This window comes from Anomalospiza imberbis, chromosome 5, assembly GCF_031753505.1.
Source record: "Anomalospiza imberbis isolate Cuckoo-Finch-1a 21T00152 chromosome 5, ASM3175350v1, whole genome shotgun sequence".
Lineage (NCBI taxonomy): Eukaryota > Metazoa > Chordata > Aves > Passeriformes > Viduidae > Anomalospiza > Anomalospiza imberbis.
In genome coordinates, this window is record NC_089685.1 from 57,461,297 (window position 1) to 57,484,553 (window position 23,257).

Here is a 23,257-nt window from a genome sequence, read left to right on the forward strand (position 1 = left end):
GAAAAGTACCAAAGTAAGGGATTTATCCAAACTAGGAAAGGCTTAAAAAGATTAAAACCAAACTAAATAGGACTCAAAGTCTGTCTCTCCATTGAGAACAATAAATTAGAGATTTCTGACTAAAGAGAATAAGGTACAGAAAGAGAGGCAGAGTAAAATTAAGGATCAATGTACTACATTTGGATGGGGATCAGATAATTTATGTGACTGAATTACGAAAAAACTGTTATGTAAAACCTCTTCTTAACAGAGCTACAGTGTCGGGATAGTGCCATATGACTGGAAAATATGAAATGGTTTCTGCTAAAAATGAGGACATAAAGGCAATCTGGGTAATTACAATCAGGCTAACAACCGCGATAACTGATTTATTCACAATAATATTATGAGGAAAAAATTAGTAAAATATTCTACCACTATCTGCTTCTCTTACAGCATTACAAAAAGAAATAAAGGATAGAAGTACATAGAGCTGCTTTGAGTTTTGTAGCAATGCAACTACAAGCCACTTGGGCACAACTCTCTAGATTTTAAGTATTTACGAGGATGTATGTAATTTCCTTTTGGTAATTATTTGCTTCAACAAATTCAGACACTCAGAAATACAATAGGTGATCTGAACATTTTTCCCTAATTAATAATACAGGAAACTGAATGAGATATTAAAAAATCTGTCTGGAAAACAGACATTGACAAGTCTATGAAAGAAGGTGTAAGATTGGTCGTCAGTCCTTTGATGGATAGCTATTAATGACAAACCTTTTCACTTTTATAAACATCATTTAGAGAAAGTATTCCCCAAGCCCCATTGCTTATGTAGATAGCATGAAATTACTGACAAGTATCAAAAATTATTCTAAAATAAACTGGCCAACCATGGAATACAGGTAAAGGAGGTGGTAGCTGCTCTGCAAAGGAAGCTGACAAGCTAACCAGAACACACAGTGGAGTGTGATTTCAAGAGGTGTAAATAATTACAGCTGAGTTGAACAATCTATTTTAGCTAAATCAAAATGAAATATTTGTATGTTCAGCAAAATTATTTTAAATTTTATTTGTCTGAGCCTCGATAACCTAATATTAGTGGTATAATTTGAACTCACAGAAGACAGCCAGGTACAAGTGAAGTGTAAATGCTTCTAGAATCCATACATCCTGCTCAGTCTCAGCCAGCCAACAATGTATGGTGGTGACAGCAGCAGTGTCACTGTATTTTAGTTCTGTCCATTCACTATCAATTCTTTGAATTATTTTTGAACTTTTGGGCCAATTTCAACCACGTCTGACACAAGGACAGACATGCGAACTACTTCCAAGCATGGTTAAACAATCTACCAAAAACAAAACGGTGACCAGATGAATAAAAGAAAAAATCCAAGGCCATGTCCTCAGTGAGTCAAAGACAGTAAAATGAGTTACATAGTTCATGGCATAAACATGAGCAGGCCAGCTGGCCAGTCAGCACTCAGCTTGGAGAGAGGCATGATGCCTCTTGCTCAGCCAACAGCTCAGTGAGATAGAAGAGGAATGGCAATGTTGTGGAAAGCAGAGGGAAAATGGAGAGGATGTTGTGAGCGGTGGGTATAGCAGGAACATGAGGCAATAGGTTGAAAAGACTGCAGGTTGAAAAGACTGTCTAAAAACCTCAGGATACAAATGAGAACAGAACCAGGTCTCACTATTCTGCTGGTCACAGAATGACTCGTATAAGGCTGAATGAATCACTTCATATGTACAAAGATACTCAGTTTGTTTGGTAACAGCAGCTACTGTGCATGTGCAATAAGCATCTCAACTACACCAGATTAATCAGATCCCTGCAAGAAACAGAAAACAGATAAAACTGTGTAGGTGGGCAAGATGTCGATATGCAAAACTGATAATTTCTCAGCATCTTCTAAATGTATAAAATGGTCACATGCTCAGTAGCTGCTCATATTATTGAAAGCTCTGTAGATGTATATGAGGACTGTTTATGTGAACATTTGATTAATCTAGAAATTTTTCTCCTGGTAAATACTATTGCAAACATCGTAGCAAATACTAAATTTAGTATTTAGTATTTATATAAATTTATATAACAAGACTTACTTCTTTAGTTTCCTTTCATTTTTGCAAGAGCTACAACATAGGGGAAGACAATTTATTTCAAAAGTAAAATCCAGCAATTATTACTTCATTCCTCTCAGAGTAGCAAATGTGTTTTACTGTGCTGCTTTGTCAATAAGCAGAAGAGATGTTGTCTGCTGAAGTGTGAAGGATGTCACATTGATGTAAAACTTTAAAAGAAAATTTAAAACCTCATCATTTTATCAAGGCAGTTAAGGGCTAAGCAAGAACATTTCTTGTAAAAGTTGTGATCACAGGTCTTTTGTCTAACAAGCAACGAAACCATATTGAAAGTAGAGCCAAAACCAGACCATGCATTTGCAAACAGGCCCATGGGCACGATTCTCTGAATCATCATCTGGTAAAAGGAAATTTTTCTAACAACAGAACTAACCATGCTATTCAGAAAACCACATTCAAGCACTTTACATCAATGAGTCTTAATACTTCAAAGCAAATCTGTGTCTTATAACTTAGTGCAGGTAAAAAACCAAGTTAAGGGAAACTGGATCTTGCTGATCTCAGCCTGAGATCATCCACTACTCTGGGTAATGCACTGGGCTGGTTTTTTCCTTGGATCTTACACTGCACTTTTTGATAAATAGAGTAAGGTTTTTCAGGGAATACTGGGAGGAGTAGTTGATAAACCAGAGGGTTGTGCTGCCATCCAGATAGGCTGGAGAGCCAGGTCAAGAGAAATCTCCTGAAATTCAACAAAAGGAAGTGCAAAATCCTCCATATGAGTAGGAATAACCCCATGCACTATGTTATTATTACCCAGTAAAAACTTGTGGTTTAAGTACTTGTTTAGTACAAGGGGAGAACTGTACAAAAGGCAACATAAAGTCTTCAGAGCGGTATTCAACTCCCTAATGTATGACGTCCCTTCCTTTCCTACAGGTTCCCATCTCATCCTTCTTTTTTTTTGTTGTTGTTCATTTCCTTAAATACATACAACTGAATAATTGTTCCTGTAGAAAACTGCCTCAAATTAAAGTTCTGAGAGCACCAGATGAAGTGAATATATTCAGCTTTAATGACCACTGCTATGACTGTTCATGAAAATGCAAATAGTTGAATGATGAGGCAAACAAAAAATTGTGTAAGAACAGTCAAAGCAAACCTGAGATTAAAGACTTTTAAAAACCTAGTTCTATGGAGAGGGATTATTCAGCACAGAATACAATGTTGTTCCCAAGCAGCTAAAATACAGCTTGTACAATGGGCCTAACATCAATTAATATCTACATAAGGGGTGAATTAAGCCAACAAAATTCCCAATTTGATCTTTCTTGTAAATCTATCTAAGAGAAGGAAGGCTAGAAGACTTTCACTTTTGCACACTCTTGAGCACAATCCATAGCTCAAAATAGTCAGTTTTGCCAAACAGGCTCTTTTGAAGCTCAACATCTGCATCATAAAAATGAAATTAAAAGGACAAAAAAGAATTTCAGTTGCAATGGTGACTGAAAACTCTTAAATTTTGGAATAATCATCTTACCTTTCAGAAAATGCAAGATGAATTTTTGCCCTGACCTCTCTACCATTAACTTTAAAAAATCCTGTTTTATGCAAGTGAAATACTTAGATTAGAAACCTAACCAGCCACCTCTTTATATGTTTTTTTTTTTTCATTCATCTTCCATTTTATTTTGAAGCATTTCTTTTAATACGTTCAAATGTTTGGGAGAAAACAGATGGAAAATATTAGCTTTCCCTAGATGGATGTTTTTTAAGAGAAAGCTTTATTATATATGCAACTATTACATTCCATGTTTGATTTGACTCATAAATAATGTCTTTCCTACGACTAATAAAAAATGTCAAAAAATGAAAATGCTCTGGATATAATTATGTTGTGAAAACAACACAATGATTACTGAAATCTTCTAAAAAATTTACAAGTAAGACTTAAAAGAAAGATCACACACTGTGAAAGTATATATGCAGATTTACATGTACAAGTTAGCAACTAAAAGGTAGTAAATCTATCACCCAATAATGCATCAGAAGAAAATAATAAAAATCAAAACCCTCCTCCTTATTCATGCCAAAATAAAGACTGAATTATAAAGTTCTCATACAGTAGAGGTGCCTTCTGAGACTAACACAGTCTTTCCAATTCAGGATGCAGAAAAATTAATTTGCTACCCAGCCAAATTGCTCTACTCCCATCCAGGTACACTGTTTTCCCTTGTGATTTACAGGGGCAAATTTCAGATGCTCAGCTCTCTGAGACAACGGTTACATTCTAATCAAAGCACCACTCAGTTGTGAGAAAAATCAAAGTAAACCTATGCTAAAAGAAATAAAAATAAATAGCTATTAAAAGTTGGGGGGTTTTGAGGAGGAAGAATGGTTTCTTGATATTTTTTTTCCATATTCTCCAAAATAATTTACAGTAAAAGCTCCCTGAAAAAACTGAAAGTCTGTCATTCAATTTACCCTACTAACAGATTAAAAAATTGGATGTTTTGGGGAACGCATGGCATAAGCTTAATTTTCATCTCCCAGACAACTGGCATTCATTAAATTTTGTATTAAATTTTCCCATATGTGTTTCTCATATTCCTTGATAGCTATGTATTCCCTCCAGGTAGCAAATACATTTAAAGTATGGAGAGCCAAAGAGTAAGAAATATTAGAACAGGTTTGTGTTACCTTTAAAGACTACTGCTTCAAACCACCTGCAAAGGAAAGTTTTTTGATATGAAGTATTTCCAAATTTCAGGTGTTTTCAGAATTAATTTGCAGAACTGTCATTCTTTAAGGTGCATAAAAACGGGATAAAGTCTACTGATATGTTGGTTATAACCCAGTAACTTCTGAAATGCAAATACTTAAAAGATATCTCACAATATTTTGTATAAACACACAAGAAAAATGGAGAGGAAAGTGGCTCTATCTGGTTACTGCACCTTAGTTCATTTCTGTTACATATTCAGAAGCATGTAATTGTTTAAGATATTATCTTTTTTTTTTTTCTGCACAAAAGGAGCTTGGTTACTCGCAAATTGCAAATCCTGAGCCAAATTCAACATGCTGTCATGCTGTAAGAGGATTTGCAAATTTTAATTCATGAGAAAACACAACTCAAAATCAACTCTAGACCAAAGCATAGCCACACTTGGGCTTAGTTATTTTATTCAGAACTTCAGTACATCAAAGAGACATCTAAATCTCAAGTAGTCTGCAAGTTGCCTGAAACAACAAAATTATATATTTATTTTCAAAAAGCAGAGATGCAATTTAACCCAGCCAACCATAGAATTTAACATGTGTTTAACAGTGGGAAAATGGAAAAAACAGTTGTGAAATATGTCTGGCCACCAGCTGTAAAGCTGACTATAAATGCCTTTCTGCTTAAAAGCTATATTAATATTTTGGGCAAATATTTGTAGTTATTGTTAATAGGAATGGGAAACTTTGAGGCTGCTCAAATTCCAGACCAGTATTTCTTCAAAATTCTGAAATATTTATGGCTCCACAGTGTAAGACATGATTAAAGTCACTTGTCTCACATCTAAGAATAAGCAAACTACCTAGGAGGACTCGAATGAAACCTCCCTAATGGTGCACAGGAAGCCTAACTAATGCCTGACCATTTTGCAGTCAATATTGTCCAGGTGTTCAAGATACAGCAAATGGCCCTGAAAAAACACTGACACCTTGAAATTCTGGACAAATTTAGAATTTCAAATTTTGGCTGGAGAAATTCCCAACAGAAAAGAATATTTCTTTCAGGTTTCCCTGTTGGTTTTTTTTTTTTCCACAGGTTTTCTGTGGCATAGGAGCAATAAATTTTAAGGTAAAAGAAAATAGAAGGGGAAAACCCTCAGTTTCTTTCGCTTACTCAGGCTTACAATGAGAATTTCAAGGCTAAGAAAGGTAGAGAAAACTTTCTGCAACAGTAATATTTTAAAAGTCATCTGTTAAGTGACCTAACACACCTTTCATGTCAGTAAATGAGTGGCAACAGATGTGCTTTTTTAATTGAAGAACTTCCTTACCCCCAGTTTACTGCACTGTACTGACCAGCAATATCAAAATGTGTCAGTAGAATTATGAAACCCAGGAGAGGCTAATCTAACAGCAAACCAAAAAGTTACCTACCTACAGTTTCCTTTTCCAGGAGGTGTACCATAAAACCCTGCATCCTCTACACAGAACATATTTTCTCTGCATTTTCCAATAGAAATGCCTCTACCTTTAGAATTCTGAGTCAAGCATGCCTCTTGCTATCCCAGCCTCCTGGAAAGACTCTTTCTCTCCCTGCCTGCTCCAGCAGCCTCAGCTTTCCCTCTCTTACACCTGCCTAGCTCTTCAAAGACCTTTTGACCTGACAGCTAAACCTCCAGGGCTCTATAGCTTTTGGCTAGTTCTTTTGCCATAAAGACAGTTCAAAAGAATGTATGGATGTTGCCTTAATACTGGTTTGGGTACACCTGCCTAAAAAGAAAAAAGAACAATCCTCTTCTCTTAGGAAGCAAAGTTAACCAAAAAAGGAATACTATAAGAAAAGTTACACATATAAAACAGAAAAAAGCTGAAGACCAACATGTCTGCCTTGCCTTTTAGGAATCTGGAAATCAAAATGGAAACACACAAAAGTTAGATGGAAGTATTTCCAATTTTGAATTAATAGAAAGGCAAGGAACAGGCGAGGAAACATAACAGCTGTAGTATAAAATTTAATTTACAGTTAGCAAGGAACTCAAGTTGCAACACAGAAATGTTTCACATTAAAAGTAAGAAGAAAGGAAATAGAGGGCCTTAATGAGAAAGAAGAGCAAGCAACGTGCTCTGCTGAAGATTGAAATATTCAGTTCCTTTTGTCTACTGCCTTCATAAAAAAGGTGATACCGGATCACAAGTAAATAAATACTATTAAGTTAAATTTACTGTATCTGGAGAGCTAAATGAACAATCCATGAAGTATTAGTGATCATTTTTTGCAAACTGTTTTTTTTGGAGGTTAGAGAATACCTGAGGATTGTACTGGATAAAACAGAAAATATATCTTTAAAGCAGGTCAAAAAGGATGATGCAGAGAATCTGTATATCAGTGAAATTTATATTCCTGCATAAGAATTAGAGCAAATTATTAGAAAGACAATTTATAACCATCCAGAAGACATGAAAGCTGTAAAACAAGGGCCAAAATGAATTTGCCAAGAATATGCTTCTGTCAAAGCCTCTAACTGAACAGCTTGTGTAATGTCTGCAGCAATAGATCTACTAACTCTCAACCACAGCAAAGCTTATAAAATGTTCAGGTACTGTCCAGTGTTACATTTCCATTAACAATGTCTGGAAAAGTAATTATATCAAGGCAACATGGTTCAAAACTAAAACCCAGTGACCATATTAACATCTTATTATCATAGGTGGAAAAGAAGTGGCCATAATTCATTTAATTTATAGCTTAGAAAACAGAATAGTACATACTGATATGAAACTTGCAAGGGCCAACTTAAGTTAAAACAGAATCATCCTGGCAACTAGAGAAATGGTTTTAATAACAATATATAAAAGTGCAAATTAGTGTAAGAAATCAAATGGAAAAATACAAAAAGGAGAAAGAACAGCTAGACAGCAATACAGTGGGAACAGATCTGGTGATTATAGTTGTTGCAAACTAAATAGGTGTCAACCATGTGGTACTATATTAGGAAAAAAAAGCATTTTCAAACTGCACCAGCTTAATAAGATATCAACTATTCTTCTGAAATTTGCCTTGCTCTTATCACTAGGAGGTAGAACACTTAACTTAAGGACAAAACAAATTCATTCTTTACACATCTGAAAAGTGCATACCAATCAGCAGAAACAACACACATTTTTCTTGAGAAATGTATTTACTTGCCTGTAGTATGCGTCTTAGTTCTTATATCTATATACATTACAGGTCTTTAGTAAATTATTGTTTGAAAATTTGTCCTTGGATGTTCAGGAAAATAATCCCTTTGAAATAAAAATTTACCTACATTTTCTGAGCCATAACTGCTTCAATATAATATTTGATAATTTAATATTTGAATACACTTCTTCAGTATTTACACTTTCAGTTTCTTAATGCATACTTGAGGTTCCTACTTCTCACATTCTCTATCATGTTTCAGTGGTTGTAGTGAGAACAGGAAGCACTTCTCAGGTGTTCAAATAAACAGCTATTGACATCAAAATCAAAACTTGAAATTAATATTCCAGATATTAATTAGCACAAGAGAAATTTACTGTAATAGACAGTTCTCAAAACAAGGTATATCAATTGATACATAGCAGCAATTAACCCTGTCAGTGTCTTACCATTAATTACAGGGGTATAAACAACAATTCCAACCAAGTTAGGATCAGATACTGTTGTGTCCAGAATAAGGCCACCAATACTGAAAACAAAGTACAATATTTAGAATAAGGCAAGCAAGGTCATTAAACAGTGTTTAAAAAATTTACAGCAATGTTAGATCATCTTCAAGGTAGGACTTTCATCTCATCCTTCCCCTGAGCCATTACCTCATTCTGAACTACAGACTAATATCACTATATTGACTTATATAGCTATTGACTATAGTCAATATCACTATATTGACTTTATAGCTATTGACTTATTAAAACTGGCTTCTTGTATAACAAAGAGCACAGAGTATTAGTCAATTCCTCTACTTTTAAGATTCATAACTTTCACTGGATTAAATAATCAGTGGTAAAATTCTAAAGCCTAAATTCTAGAGGCTGCTTAATTGTGTCTCTCAAGTACAACCAAGTAACAGATACAGATACACAGAGATACAGGAGGAGTATCAAGGTGCTTCCATGCAGCAAGACAAACAGACCTACCTGCTTATAATCATGGCAGTTATAACAGGCTCCCATCCTGAGTGGAGGACAGTTCTGGTAGCTGGGTGTTTGGCAGCTATGACAATCCCCATCGGAGTCAGAGCCAAAAAAAAGGCACCAACCAAAGGAGATACATAGTAATACGTCTCTAAAATAATAATAAAGAAAAAAAACCAAACCTCTTTTACTCTTCAGATATTCCTGCATGTTTTTCTTAATTTAGAATTCTAAAATAAATTATGATCTATGCCATACAATTGAGGAATTAATGGTCTTCATTACCATTACACCTGAAGTTTCAAGTACTGCACTAAGCAATATGGTTAATATCTGCCATCTGTGATCACTGTCTCTCATCTTCCCAAGGACAGAATCACCAGTACAAAGAAGGATCTATGAAGAGTATTTTTGTATGATACTTTATGATAAAAAATACAGTAAGGATGTAGAATATAAAACATTATGTTGTAACTGAAGAAAAATTTTTAAAAGAAACTGAATATAATGAAAATGCATTTTGTTTATATCCAAATTACAATTTGGAGTGTACAATGCATATGTACACTCCCTTCTTCCCAAAGCAGGTAATATGGTAATCTTTCCAGAAACAGCATATCAAAAAAGATTCAAGCACAATGTGCAAAATCAAGACATTTATATCAGTAGCTCAGTTGTGTCATAGCCAGTCTGAATCTGAAAATTAAAAGGCAATTCTGCTGCCTGCACCTACCCATGACAATTCCATCCTATTTCATAGGAATGCAACAGCAAACACTGGTGAGTACCATCATAAAGCTGAGACCGTAAAGTGAACAGCTGCTTCCACAGAAAGATCACTGCTTTTTTCTGATTACTTGGTTTTCTAATCCCATCCTCACAGAAGCTACAACAGTGATCCAAGACTTCCTAATTCAACAGTGAGGTAAATAATTGAACATTTATCCTAATGGCAAATATATATGCATAAACTGTGCAAATATTCAATTTTTAAATATTTGTTTTATGAGAAGTGTGGTCATGTACCTAATGTTAAAACACATTTTGTTGAAACCTTCAAAATTTAGACAAGCCTTACAGCAAAATATAATTCAAATTAACAGGTTGAAATAATGAATATAGATCACACAAACACTACCAAAGAGGAGTAGTTGGTATATAAAAAATATCCTCCTTTCACTGCTTTTTGTGACCTAAGAGGTGGACCAGTGAGAATACTCAGCTCCAGTCTAACTCTTGGGAACATGAGGGACTTGTTTTTATTATTAAATCTATGGGAGATTCTACTGGTAGAATATCTTACTGCAAAAATCTAAAAAGATAAACCTTGAGATGCATCTTTAAAGGAAGGACAGATATCTTCCGCTTCATATTTAATTCACAGAAAAAGGAAATGCATTTTACAGTAGCTGAAGAATGGGAAGAGAAAATAAATGAATTCTCTTTTAGGGCTCATTTCACTCAATTTTTGTTAGATTTATAGCAGGCAGTTTACATGGGCAAAGGCATCTTGCTCAAATAATGCAGCCTTTGGTAGAAATTAAAGGTAAACTGGAAATGTACTGCTTCAAAACAACTGCTAAGAACCTGAAAACAATAATGTGAATCACACAATTTGTCTTCTCAACCCGGATCAAACATATGGGAGCTAAATGCATATTCTGTGAGAAAAATGGAAAGCTTTAAAGAAATTTCCAAATCATTACTGACAAATAATAGGCAACACAGACCTCCACATTTAATGGACTGACTGTTCCTATTCCAGAGCACTTCTTGTGCTCTGTTGGAGGGAATGTGCCAGACCCCAGTGCCGGTCCTGGGGAGCCCTCTAGTGCTTTCCCCCAGCTGTTTAACAAGGATTCACAGACAGCCCATTTTAGGGAGTTGTTAAGAACTGTTAAGCCTTCACTATTTAAATCCCCGTGTTTGATAACTTTGTCACTATTTTTAAAACACTCAGATGAACCTTTAAGAAATTATATATATGATGGTGGCCAAACAAGGTGCTTCATTTGGCCCTGGCCTGGGTAAAAATGCTATAGTCCTTTCCCCTGTCTCTTCAGGGTATGCCATAAAGTATCAACCCAAAGGCTGTACACCTGTATCACAGACAAATATAAAGCTTGTACACAAATAATTTCCAGTCTTCCAGTCTTGTTGTCAGAAAACAACTCATCCCTTGCAGAGAGCAGCCAGAAACTTCTTTTGTTGCAGACCATTTCATTAGTTAGGCTAATAAATCACAGGGGAAAATAAATAGTTAATTCTGAACACAGTTCAGAAGCAAATCCCACCAGTTTTATTACTACCCTATAAACTGCAGATTTCTTTTTAACATTCCCATTGGGCTTCTTGTTTTAGCATTGAGAAAGCAGGGAAACAACAAAAAGTAGAAAGAACATAAGAATATCTGTACTGGATGAGGCACAGTTCTCATCTAGCCCAGTATCCTCTGTCAGACTATGGTCAACAGTTCAATTATGGAGAGAAGAAAAGGAAAATGACAGGTTTAGAGTGATGCTTCTTTCAGCATGCTCTGCCAGCTTCTGCTGTGGTTTGCATCAGCCATTCCATCTCTCAAGTCTCTGCATCTGTCTGGTCAATGCTCCTCAAAGGGTTCCTCTCTGACCGCTTTATCCAAAGTTTTCTAAAATCACTCCGGTCCTCTTAATAGATCACAGCAGTAAGTTGCACATCCCACTCATGTATTGTGAAAAAAAAAGTTTCTTTAACTTTTTTTAACCTGTTGCCTAATCATTCTCTGAATGCTTCTTGCCTGCCATTCACAGCTTGATCTACCTCCCTTGAGCTGAAGGTGCTCCATATTTTAATTCCTTTTTACTATTTCTTAGTTCAAACACATGCATCTTGGAGACCATCTATTTCTAAAGGCTTCATGGCATGTTCTTTCTTTAGAAAGACTCCCTTGTTTCCAAAACCAAAGAAATACAAACACATTGAAAAAAATACAGAGAGCAGAACGAGTCGTGTTAGTGGTAGCTAATTACATACTTCACCAAAAGAGAAGTATTTCCAGAAGACATCATAGACAGAAAACTGGGAGTAACTCTTGGAAGCATACTGATTCTTACCCCTACACATGTGGGATGTGCTTTCCAGCTGCAGTGGGAGAGCAAAATGTGAGTGGTCATGACAGCTATAAAAGCAGCCAAGGATCAGTTCAGACTGTACCCACTTCTTTTTTTATTCCTGTGAGACACATAAGAACATCTGTATCTAAAAACACAAATTTCTGGAAATGTGTCAAAGGAAGAAAAAAAGTCCAAGTTTCTTTATCCATCTTTTTTGTGGGGTTGAGTATTTTTTGTTTAGATTGATAGATTAACAGGAATAGCATGTTATAGGAGTTTTTCTCATCAGAAGAAAAGAACTAAATGAACTAAAGATGCTAAAAAATATCTTCATCAATTTTCTCTGTAAATTTGCAAACTTCCTTAAAAGAAGCATTTAAAATAAGTATTTGAGAAATACAGATATTAGAATATAATATGAAGGATTTAAGTGTAGTAATGAAATAAAAATACTATTTAAGTTTTAACAAAAATACAGAAAACATTAAAAAATACTTATTTCACACTGATATATTTAAGTTGGCATCATGACACTTTCTAAACATGCAAAACCAAACACTGAAAAAACAGATGCAAGTCACACCAGAGTAGCTTGAGTCTTATTAGATACTTTTTCTGGCTGATGTTGTAATACTTCCATATGAAAAGTTTGAACAATGAGCTGTAAAGACTGGTTGTGATGATATCAGCATCTCTGTAAGTTATGGACAACACAATATTTTATCTGTGGTATATTATACTATAATTGCCCACAATTATGTCTTTTAAAAAACAATAAACTTGTAATAGTTTCTACGGAATGAGTTAGTTGCAGCAATGATTTAATTTTGAATAAGGCTCTTAACATTCTTTTCCCACTGTGAGAAAATGTTTCCACATTATTTGTTTCTTCATTATTATGGTTTGTATTTCACATGTAGGTTGCCTGTGATATTGTCAAAGTCCTTCAAATATTCCTAGATTGTGACAAAGTTCAGGTTTGTGACTTCTATGATTTATTAAAAAAAAAAAAGGAAAAAAAATCATGGCACTCTAAGATTTACCATTTAATGGTATAAATGTTGACAAAAAGGTAAATCAGACTAAAAGGTTTGCTGAACCTCTCCCTCCCAGCCTTCTCCCCAACCTCCTAACCCAAAACAGGTTCCTACATTTAAAAGCAACTTACCAAGGCAAGTGTACAGACCCTGACTTATCCATGCTAATATGGCAAGGGTGATGAGATCTCCAAAACTTGCTGCTATAGGAGTGGCAACGTTGTCAGGATTAATACCAGTCTTCTTTGATCCAACAATAACTCCAACCATTATCACTCCTAAATTCCACAAAGACAGTACAGTAACTGTATCCACCAATGAAATTCCACAGAAAATTCCAAGATTATAACAATTTCAAACTTAACAAATAAGAAGTCAGTGCTTTTTTTCCCAGGATTATTGGTCTTCACACCTGATTGATGACTGTGGTTTTAAGTTTTAGCCATTTTAAAAAATGGACACATACATTTTAAGAAAACACAGTAAGCACACACAAAAAAAACCCCAAGAACCATCTGTACAATAAACTACTTTGCTTATGACTAGAATTAGCACAATTGAAAATGTAAGCATCTATTTCCTGAAGAAAAAAATATGAAGTGTATTCTTTTCCAACCCTGGTAACTTCATCTGACTGAAATTTTAATCCACCTAGGCTGAAAACAACATAAGATTAAATACTTTGACATCTGATATTGCACAGGACTACCATGGAGTTAGCACCAAACACCAAGAAGCCACATAATAAATTAAACCCAAGACAACATATAAAAAGTATTACTTGCTACACACTTGAAAAAATTAATTAGAGGTGTTAATTTTTATTTTTTCTATAAGCATCAACACTAACTTTTGAAGATTAATTTCCCTGCAAAATGCAAGTGGCTACAAAAAAAAATGGCATTGTTACAAAAAATCTTGGCACAACCTGAGTAACTTCCCTCTCATCGGATATTATATATAAGAACCTCAAATGTATATGCTATCCTTTATGTTATATTATGTATAGTATGCTACATTAGGAGTTCACTTTCAGAGAAACTAAAGAGTTTAAGGAGTTATAAGGAGTTAAAGCAGTTATATGAAGTTACAGCCTAAGGAGCTATATACACCAGGAAATTCTCTAAAGAATGAACTGGAATGATCCTGTAGGATCACAATCTTTCAAAAGCACCTATTTCACATGTAGGAGGATGAAGCTTAGAAAGTAATTTCCTGTGCTGGCCCATCACCACAAAGTTTCTCTTCATGTCCGAGTCATACATGTATAAGAAATGCAAAAAATGCACTCCTGTTCCACAGTTCTCTTGCTGCCCTTAATTCTGCACATGATCAAACTCAGTGGCCTTCTAGTCACTAAAAAACATGTGCTCTTAATTCCATGCAAAACTTTAACAAGTTTGCAATTTTCACATAGTAAGCATAGCAAAGCAGTAAAACAAGGAAGTTACCTATTTTACTTGACTTGCTTTTCTTAAGACTACTGATCATGTATTTTTCACTAAGAACATGTCACAAATAGAGGTACTTTCCTCCTCCCCTTCACACCCATTTAATACAATCTTTTATGGTTAAATGTTTCCTGACAATTAGGAAGACAATTAAATTCATCATGCCACATTGCTCCAGACAGACACTGGCACTGTTTGTAGAGCTGGACCTGAACTTGGTCCAAACCCTTCAAATAATGAGCCAAATTGTTTACTTCAGCCACAAAGCAGTGCTCAAAGTTACAGACAAGCAGCATGGGCAACCTGGAACTTTGAATTCAGTTAAGCTAACATCCAGGACCACTTGAGTGTCATTATAAACAAGTTTTACCTGCTTAGTACTAAGAATATATTTTGTACATTAATGAATATAGAAGGCAGGGGGAGAAGTTCTGCATCATAGTAAGTGAAGTCTCAAGACCAAAATTTTTTGTTTAGATATGCTCAGGACGTCATGCAAATCAAAAGCTTTGCAAAGACTATGACAGGAGAGGAATGCAATATATGCCCACCTATACGGAAATTCCAAAAGGGCATCTTATCCTCAGCTGGTTTTCAGATGTGTTGTACCTCACCAGATTGAAATTGTAAAGGAATAGCAACATAAGGCACATTCTGCATCCACAGAAAAACAAATAACTGCACAAAGTAACACATGTACCCCCTTTACCTTGCAAAAGAGAAGCTATGAAGGCAGTTGCTACACTGCTAGAACACAAGAGGACTGAATGATCAAAGCGGTATTTGCCCTCTGGAATCCAGCCCAATATTACTGCTGCCACTGCTGCCAGGAAGCCAACTACTGTTGCCTGAACCTGGAAAAGAAAGTGGATTCATAAAATAATTGATGGACCACAGAATCATCTTCTGCTAGCCTTTTCTCCTATCTACATTAACATGCCAGGTACAGCAGGAGCATGCTCATCTATTTTGTAGAGAGGATGACAGCCTTGGATGATTAAGAAGAAAAGTCTCAGGCCAGCAGAAGAGGCTTTATCAGCATTTAACAGACTCCAGAATAGCAAAAGTGAAATCAGGGAGAGGAGCTCAGGATTTACAAGAAGCCAATGCCTAAAGAAGCTTCTAAACCACTTAAAGTAGGGAAGTCACAACATAAATATTTCACCTGTGTTTTAGGAATGTTATATTATAACTTATGAATAAGAAATAGCTCTCAAGAAATGCTTTGGAGAGCATAGCAATGAACCAGCTATCTAAAGTATTGATTATTATCCATGAGCTCTATCCCACACTTCCTTTAAACATGGAATTCAGTGCAAATACGGTACTAGAAACATTTGAAAGGTCAAATTTAAAGGGTTTTTCCAAATCTAAATTTGTCTCTGATCACCCTCAGATCCTTTCTCAGGAAAACTTATAAAGAAAATACCCTTGGCACAGTCACAAATAATACTTTACTTCTCCTTCTAATAAATATAAGCTCATATTGTTTTGGAGAAGAGCCAGTGTAGTAGAGCTACTTTCCTGTTAACACTGTTTATCTCCATACGTACCACTGTTTGTGATTTAAGTTTTTCAGTAACTTCACTCACAAGAATAAATCCAATAAACTCATTATATTTACCTGTTTTAAGGCCAAATTGCCAATTATTAGGTTCCATTTCTCAATGGGAGAATCCATTTTTCCAATATTTACCTAAGAAAATCAGAAGAGAAATTCACACATTTGGGGTTAAAATGGTATTACTTGAAAATACCCAGGAATACTTCAGCTAATAAAATGAAACACTTTAATTAAAAACAAGATCTATCTTTAAAAAGTCAAATACTGCTTTTGGTATTAAATCATACTTACAGTATCCTTCCAAAAGCAACTAAATTGGGTGCAGTTTTACACAGTAACTTGTTTAACATTAGCTTGCTCTGCAAGATATAAAAGCCACCTTACATTCCTGGAATGTCCAAGCACCACCAGTGATTAGATCAGTGGCTGGAAGATCCCTTTAGACTGAGCTTATTTCTGTGGTGCTTAAATTCTGAAAATAAGAAGTGCTAGAATCTAATACTGTTTAGCATTCTGAGTTTTCATTTATACAGTACAGCTGGAGATTTCTGATGCTATAAATGACTTAAGTCCAGTATTAGGGTAGTAGCTAAAAGATAGCAAATAAATTCTTCCAAGAAATTTAAAAGTACATACACACCCTTATATAATGTATTTCCTAATTTTGGGGTTTTTTTCAGTTAGAGGACAAGATCTGATTAACAATACAAGCCACTGTAGTATGACTGTGTTTAAAATAACTTCATTTTTGAGATAACAGAACATTTTTTAACATGTTAAGCATAAATTTTAGTGGCTTTTCCTATACAATACTAATTTATAAGATAACATAATTCTCAAAAAATAGAAAGACTTCATGCATATATTTTTCATCTTTTGGTAATTCCTATTCAGTAGATTTCAATTCAATTTCTTTTCCATTTTGTGATAGTAGTGACTTGAAAAGAACAAAGTATTAAAAGAAATGCTAATTTAAAAACAGAAATATAATGAGACACCTTATCTCAATCACACTATAAATATTTTTTAATGTTCAAACTACAATGAAGGTTTGCAAACACATCCAGTAAGTTTAAATAGTACAGCAGTTGTTTCAGGAACTGCTGATAAGAATCTCCATTGCATCCTTCTTAAATATATATATATGCTAAATGAACAAAATGGCAGGCTGTGGAGAGTTTCACTTCTTCTCTCCTTTGAAAAAAATTTGGCAAGTATCCCAAAAATCTCTGTTAAAAAAAGTAATCTTGCAAAATGCTTAATCCTAAAGGTGAGCTCCTGCCAAATGCCACAGCTCTTCTTTCTCCTACTGTCACCTACACATTCACGTTTTCTTTCTTGAACCAGCTCCATGAGTGAGTTCATGGCACCAAAATTTTTCTGATTTGATGGAAAACATTTTTATTCAGAGAGTGAAAAGGGGTCATCTGCTATAAAACAATCTGATCCCTCACATCCACCCATGTAACCTGGCACAAGTGCTCTCTGGGCTTGGAAGGAAGAAAGAGCAGGACCACTCCTTGCAGCTGCGGATTTCTATAAACTGAGTTCAAGTTTAGTGTGATACTGTGAACTAGATGGACCTAAACAACAGGTTTGTAAAGTCATACTGCTAAAGTTTAACAATGAGAACACATAGTCTGAACAAGTGTCTGCACAAATTTACAGGAATGACTGAATAACTGGTGTTTTGGTCATGGTGGTGTGTCATTTCTTTGGGTTTTTTTGCTATTGTTGCTCTTTAAAAATGAAAAAATGAATAGAGGGAAGAGACAGCAGTGTGAATTGAGACAATGAGAATGACCCAAAGAACAGCACAAAGCTGAAGAACTGAAGGACACAAAACACAATACAAATATTGTGCTTGAATGGGGAGTTGACCTAAGTGCACCTCCCACAGTTATGCCAGCACAGCACTGGGCAGGGAGAGGAGGGCTTACAGAGGCAGAACTCAAGAAGAAGCTTTTTGCTCTTTGTTGTCTGTATTCTACATACGAAGTAACTTCTGGTGGGATAAAAATAATGTTTTAAAAACAGTAGGCTTTAAGATTGCCAGGGTATGGAGAGTTTACACTAACACCAAAGGGAAGGACAAGTTTTTATCTGCCCTGAGACATCAAAAACACAGTCTTGAGACAGATTTAGTAAAATAACTGATTCCAAAGTGGATGGGAAATTGTGAGTGATCAGTAAGATGCAGCTAAAGGAGAAATTTGGGCAACAAGCTGAATGAAAGCGACCAGACAATGCTTGAAACTGATGTACTATGGATAAGAAAACTTGCTAAGACACAACTTTTTGGCTGACCACAAATTAACAATGAAGTAAAGATAATTAGTTTACAGCCCCAAGAGCACACACATGTCTGCAAATTCAGATGCAATAATAAGCTAAGTGAGCAAGCAGCACATGAATTAACTCCAGTGTTGAATTCATGTCAGAAATTTCCTCCTCAAAAGGTAAAGGGAAACAGTCCTGCTTTTACTTAAAGACAGGTGTCTGCTGGGGAGCCAGATAGTGCAACTGTAGGCCAGAGAGGGGAAAATTAATCACACAAGTGGGTTCTAAATAACTGTGTAGATACACTCTGAATTAATGTTCTCCCTCTGTTCTCACCTAGGGTGAGGATGACAGGACCAAAGGTTGGGTGGCTAAAGTGAGTAGGGGTCAATGAAATCAATGGGAAGAATGCAAAAGTCAGAATCACCTCTTTCTGAGAGAACTGGCATGTAAATTACAGATCTAGCAGTAAGTCATCATCTGTAACACATTTCCACAGCTTTGGTTTGGGGTTTTATTTATTTGTCGGTGTTTTTTTTTAGGGTTTTTTCTTTAGCATATAAAACTTAAATATAATATTGTTAGCATACCCTTGATAATGAATGATGTATACTGTTCTTCTACAAACATTTTTACTACTCAGGCCACAAACTGTGCCAGTTAGAAACAAATTAAGCAACAGGTCAACAAAAACCAGAAGGTAAAGTAATAGACAAAAGCATTCATGCCTGACAGTAAAGGTAGTAAGGTTTAAACACAAAATACTGTGAAGAAACAGTAAGAATTCTCAGAAAAGTAAGAACAATAAAATCAAATAAGATTGAATGACTAAGGATGATGCTGATAAAGATACAACAGAACATGTCAATCCTTATGTGTGAAAGCAATCAATTTTTGTAATGGGCATGACACAAGCAAACCTTCACAGGACTGCCAAGGCTATGTCCATCACAGTGTGCATTCAGGCAACAGCTCAATAGAATGTGGCAATGACATTTATTAATGGCAGAACACTGGGAGACCTTGTCAATACAAAGCATCATAATATAATATAAAAACTGAATGTCCTTGAGGGTAACAGCAGCAAAAACTGCTGATAAAATTCAACAGTAGAAATGCAAGGTCATGCACTTATGGACTAATAATATTTCTGCCTGAAGATGGGAATGACAGCTGGAAATGAACAAAAGCATAAATAATAGGGCACAGCCATTGATCACAAAGTAACTGAGAGGTCTAAACCTGACCCTTCCAGGCAAGAAAGTACATAAAACCCTAGGAAGTTTCAAGAGCAATATTCTACAAAGACACAGTAAAATCTCATCTGGAGTTATGTACACCTTTGACCAGACATGGACGAGAAGAATTCGTTCAAGTAGGAAGAGGCAGAGAGTGAGGGCCTTGCTGGAGAACAGAAGCACTGCATTAGGCAGTCTTAGAGAGATACCCAGTGCAGCTATCAGAAACAACCCAGCCACATTATTAAACTGATCTAATCACTAGTTATTCACACACACACAAAAGATATACAGGAAGGCAATCTGGCTTACTTAGACTAGAAAAATTAAAAGATATAACATCCCCTGAAATGTAAAAAACAACTATAACAAATACATGAGAAAGAACACACGGGAAAAAAAAAAAAACTTAGTTACGCTACATTACAATGGTGGCACACACAAAAAATAAGCAGACACAAAAAACCCCCCCAAAACAACCTCACCACAACAAAAATAAACAAAATCCTTTTGCCAGAAAGCTAAAAAGAAAAAAATTCTTGCAGTTTGATCAACAGAGGTCTGGATATCAGTGTTACCAATGCTTTATCTTGGTGCCACACTAATGGTCTTTTAAAAAAATGTGTTTAAAACAAACATTTTATTCTCCTATTCAAAATCCCTCAAGGTCAAAGAGATGTCTCAACTTTACACAATGCACCTGTAAATCTCAAAAATCTGCTTCATCTGTTCTGAATGATGAGTTGAAAGAGACTTTAGAAGTGAAGTTTTGATGTGTGAAGAGTCACCTTTTTAACTTTGCTGACTTAATAAGAGATGTAAACTGCCCCATAACAGCCAGATGTATCCATAAACATAAAACACTTGCATCTCAAAGATTTGTTTCCTTTTTGAAATGTTTTAAACATGTATCTGAAGAGTGAAGAGAAAGTTACTTACAGCAGTTGACAGTCTGGATGCCAAGGTCATTTCCAAATTTCCTTTGAGACCAAGAAGTGCAGGAACCAAGATAAAGACTTCAGTAACATTCTTGAACACATCCCAGTGCTATACAAAGGACACAGTGGGAAACATTTAATTGAAAGATTCTCTTTAGACCATCCACAAACTATTCAAAAAATTCTGTAAATCATAACGTCACCCTCTAAAAAAATTTATTATTTTTGTATTAGACCTGAAAGTCTGAAGTCTGAACTGTTACCTATTTAGAAAAAACAGATTTATGACTGCATACTACTTCTTCAAAGATGAGAAGATTATAAGCAAGAGATACAAAACCTGGCCTTAAAACAAAAGCAGTTAAAAAAAATGTCATTAATTTGAAGTATTTGTTTTTCCATTATTCCATATATTTTCATCTTTTCCTTTCCAGCTGTGTAGAAACCTCACATAAAATGAGCAAGGAATTAATTGTCATATGAACAGAGCCTGTAAGTAAAAAAGCTTGTCTTTTTTCTTTTACCTCTAAGTGTGAAATTTACAAGAGCACAGCTTTCCAAAACCCAGATTTTTTTAAAGAACTCTTTTCATTTTTTGTGCACCAAGTTCTCAGCACTGAAATGCTATGCATTTTGTATGTCTTGTCAACCCAGGTATTTAATTTGTCATCATTTACCAACTCTGACTAAACTAACAAAACTGTAAATTGTCTTTTTATTCAGGGATTTGCAATAATTTAAATTTTTATTTTACTGAAAATAAAAGGATTCAATATAAGCATCTTTACAAAGAACAAATTGGTAAGATGTACATGAACAAAGCACCAGACTGGTGTCAAACAGCCCAAGGAAGCAGTAAAGTTTGTATGTCAAATTTTATTTTCCTTTTTTTTGAGGTAACAAAGTCTCTTTCCATTGCAACTGATTGAATTCCAAGCTTCCTTTACTTTCTCAAGATTTTGAGTGACAAAGATTGTCACCTCTTCCTATTTTAATTAACTTTGTATACTCTTTAAGTGTAGCTAAAGAAATTCCTAAATCTGAACAAAGCAAAACCAAACAAAAGGGGGGGAAATCCACACAGATCAATTTCTGCATTGTATTTCTGTATAAATATTGTGGTTATTTCAAACTTTTTTAATAAGTTCATAGCAGCAGAACCACACACAGACCTAATTACATCTCGATATTGCAGACATCTACAATGCCACATGTTAGAACTACAAACCTCACAGACTACCTGTTAAAAAATTCTTCCAAAGCAAATACCAACCTGTACAATATCCAAAACCATGCCAGCAGAAACAGTTCCAAACCCTGCTAGCAAAAAAGGTACGAGTATCTGCAGTGCCATAATACTACTCGATTCTTTGGGCTGTTTCCTACTTCCTTCCACAATGATATCCTCATTACTGTCACTAGAGAGAGTGTCATCCTGCAACATGGCATCTGTTTCTGAAGTGTCCATTCCATCACAGTAATTGTAACTGGTAAAATCATCATATTTAGGGCTACAGCTGGATGGGCTGTGTCCATTGCTACCATGAAAGCTTGCTTCTGAGAAGTGATGGTACTCTGTGTGTTGTTCAGACCTGACATTAAAATTGTGTCCTGCTGGTTGCAATCCATCTTGCCAGACACCATTCACCTTTTTGTGTCTTTCCTCTTGGTTTATTTGGTAAACAACAGGAACCATACTTAAAAGGAGTCTCAAAAATTTATCAGACTGAATTGTATTAAGATTTATGGTCCAGTTTACAAAGCCTTCTCTGTCATGGACTTTGCTATTTGTTTTGGAGATGGTAGATCTGCCTTTACAGTTAGTCATAGTGCAACAGAAGTACAGGTTGAAAAGCACTTTGTTCTTCAGATGTCAGCCAAGAAATCTTGCAGTTGAGTCATTGAGTGCCACACTTACACGTGGACCAAAATGTTCCTTTTTTGCAAGCAAAAGTGTTTTCTCATTGCTCTCAAATCTTCAACAATTCCATAAGCAAGACAGGATCTGCAAAAAAAAGTAGAAAGTATATATTTACTTCTAAAATATTTTAACTCTACAGAACACACAAGATATTGGTTTAATTTTTCAGATCACAATCTTTTCTCTTTTCTGTTTGCCGTGATTTAAGGTGAGGTTGTTTCTACTTTGACATTTCCATCACGGCAGTAAATTAAACCATGATATACTGACAGTACACATTCCCTCCATCAGAAGCCACTTTACCTTCCCTTTCTTTAATCTTCATATTGTGGTAATAATTGTAGCAGTTTACTAGAAGAACGGTTCTAATTTGACTCAAAGCTTTGCTGGCTTTGGTATTTATTACTAAACTCCATAAATACAAGTAAATGATTGGCATAAACAGAGAAACAATGGTCAGCGAGACTGCACCAGCATGATGTAGTACAACACAATTCCACATGACTTTGTATCTATGCAAAGCTGTGAAAACATTTTACTGATTGCAGGAAATGAAAATATTTTAGAGCTGGAGGATTTTTAATCTGCATTATCTAAGAAACTCAGCCTCCTATGATCATATTTTTTATGTCATGAGTCCTATACTTCCCTTCCCTCTGTTTCAAAGCTTTTAAATCATCCAGTATTTCTAGAGCTATTTCAGATAGACTTTACAGGGACTGGAAATGTCAAAGCTTTTAGCAACTAATAGCCTACTAAGAGATCCAAGTTTGTGCCTTTGCTGTTAGGT

At 35.3% G+C, this 23,257-nt stretch overlaps 1 protein-coding gene across 1 annotated transcript in view; it reads right to left on the reverse strand.

Annotated features, from left to right (window-relative positions):
- SLC41A2 (solute carrier family 41 member 2) overlaps positions 1-23,257 on the reverse strand; it is a 42,771-nt gene that overhangs the window by 13,902 nt on the left and 5,612 nt on the right. The window contains exons 2-8 of the mRNA XM_068191029.1: positions 21,820-22,551; positions 20,548-20,655; positions 16,151-16,222; positions 15,236-15,380; positions 13,207-13,353; positions 8,950-9,097; positions 8,419-8,498 (exon numbers count right to left, since the gene is read on the reverse strand). Coding sequence (XP_068047130.1) covers positions 8,419-8,498; positions 8,950-9,097; positions 13,207-13,353; positions 15,236-15,380; positions 16,151-16,222; positions 20,548-20,655; positions 21,820-22,374 — 1,255 coding nt within the window. The 5' untranslated portion in view covers positions 22,375-22,551. The remainder of the gene's footprint in view (positions 1-8,418; positions 8,499-8,949; positions 9,098-13,206; positions 13,354-15,235; positions 15,381-16,150; positions 16,223-20,547; positions 20,656-21,819; positions 22,552-23,257) is intronic.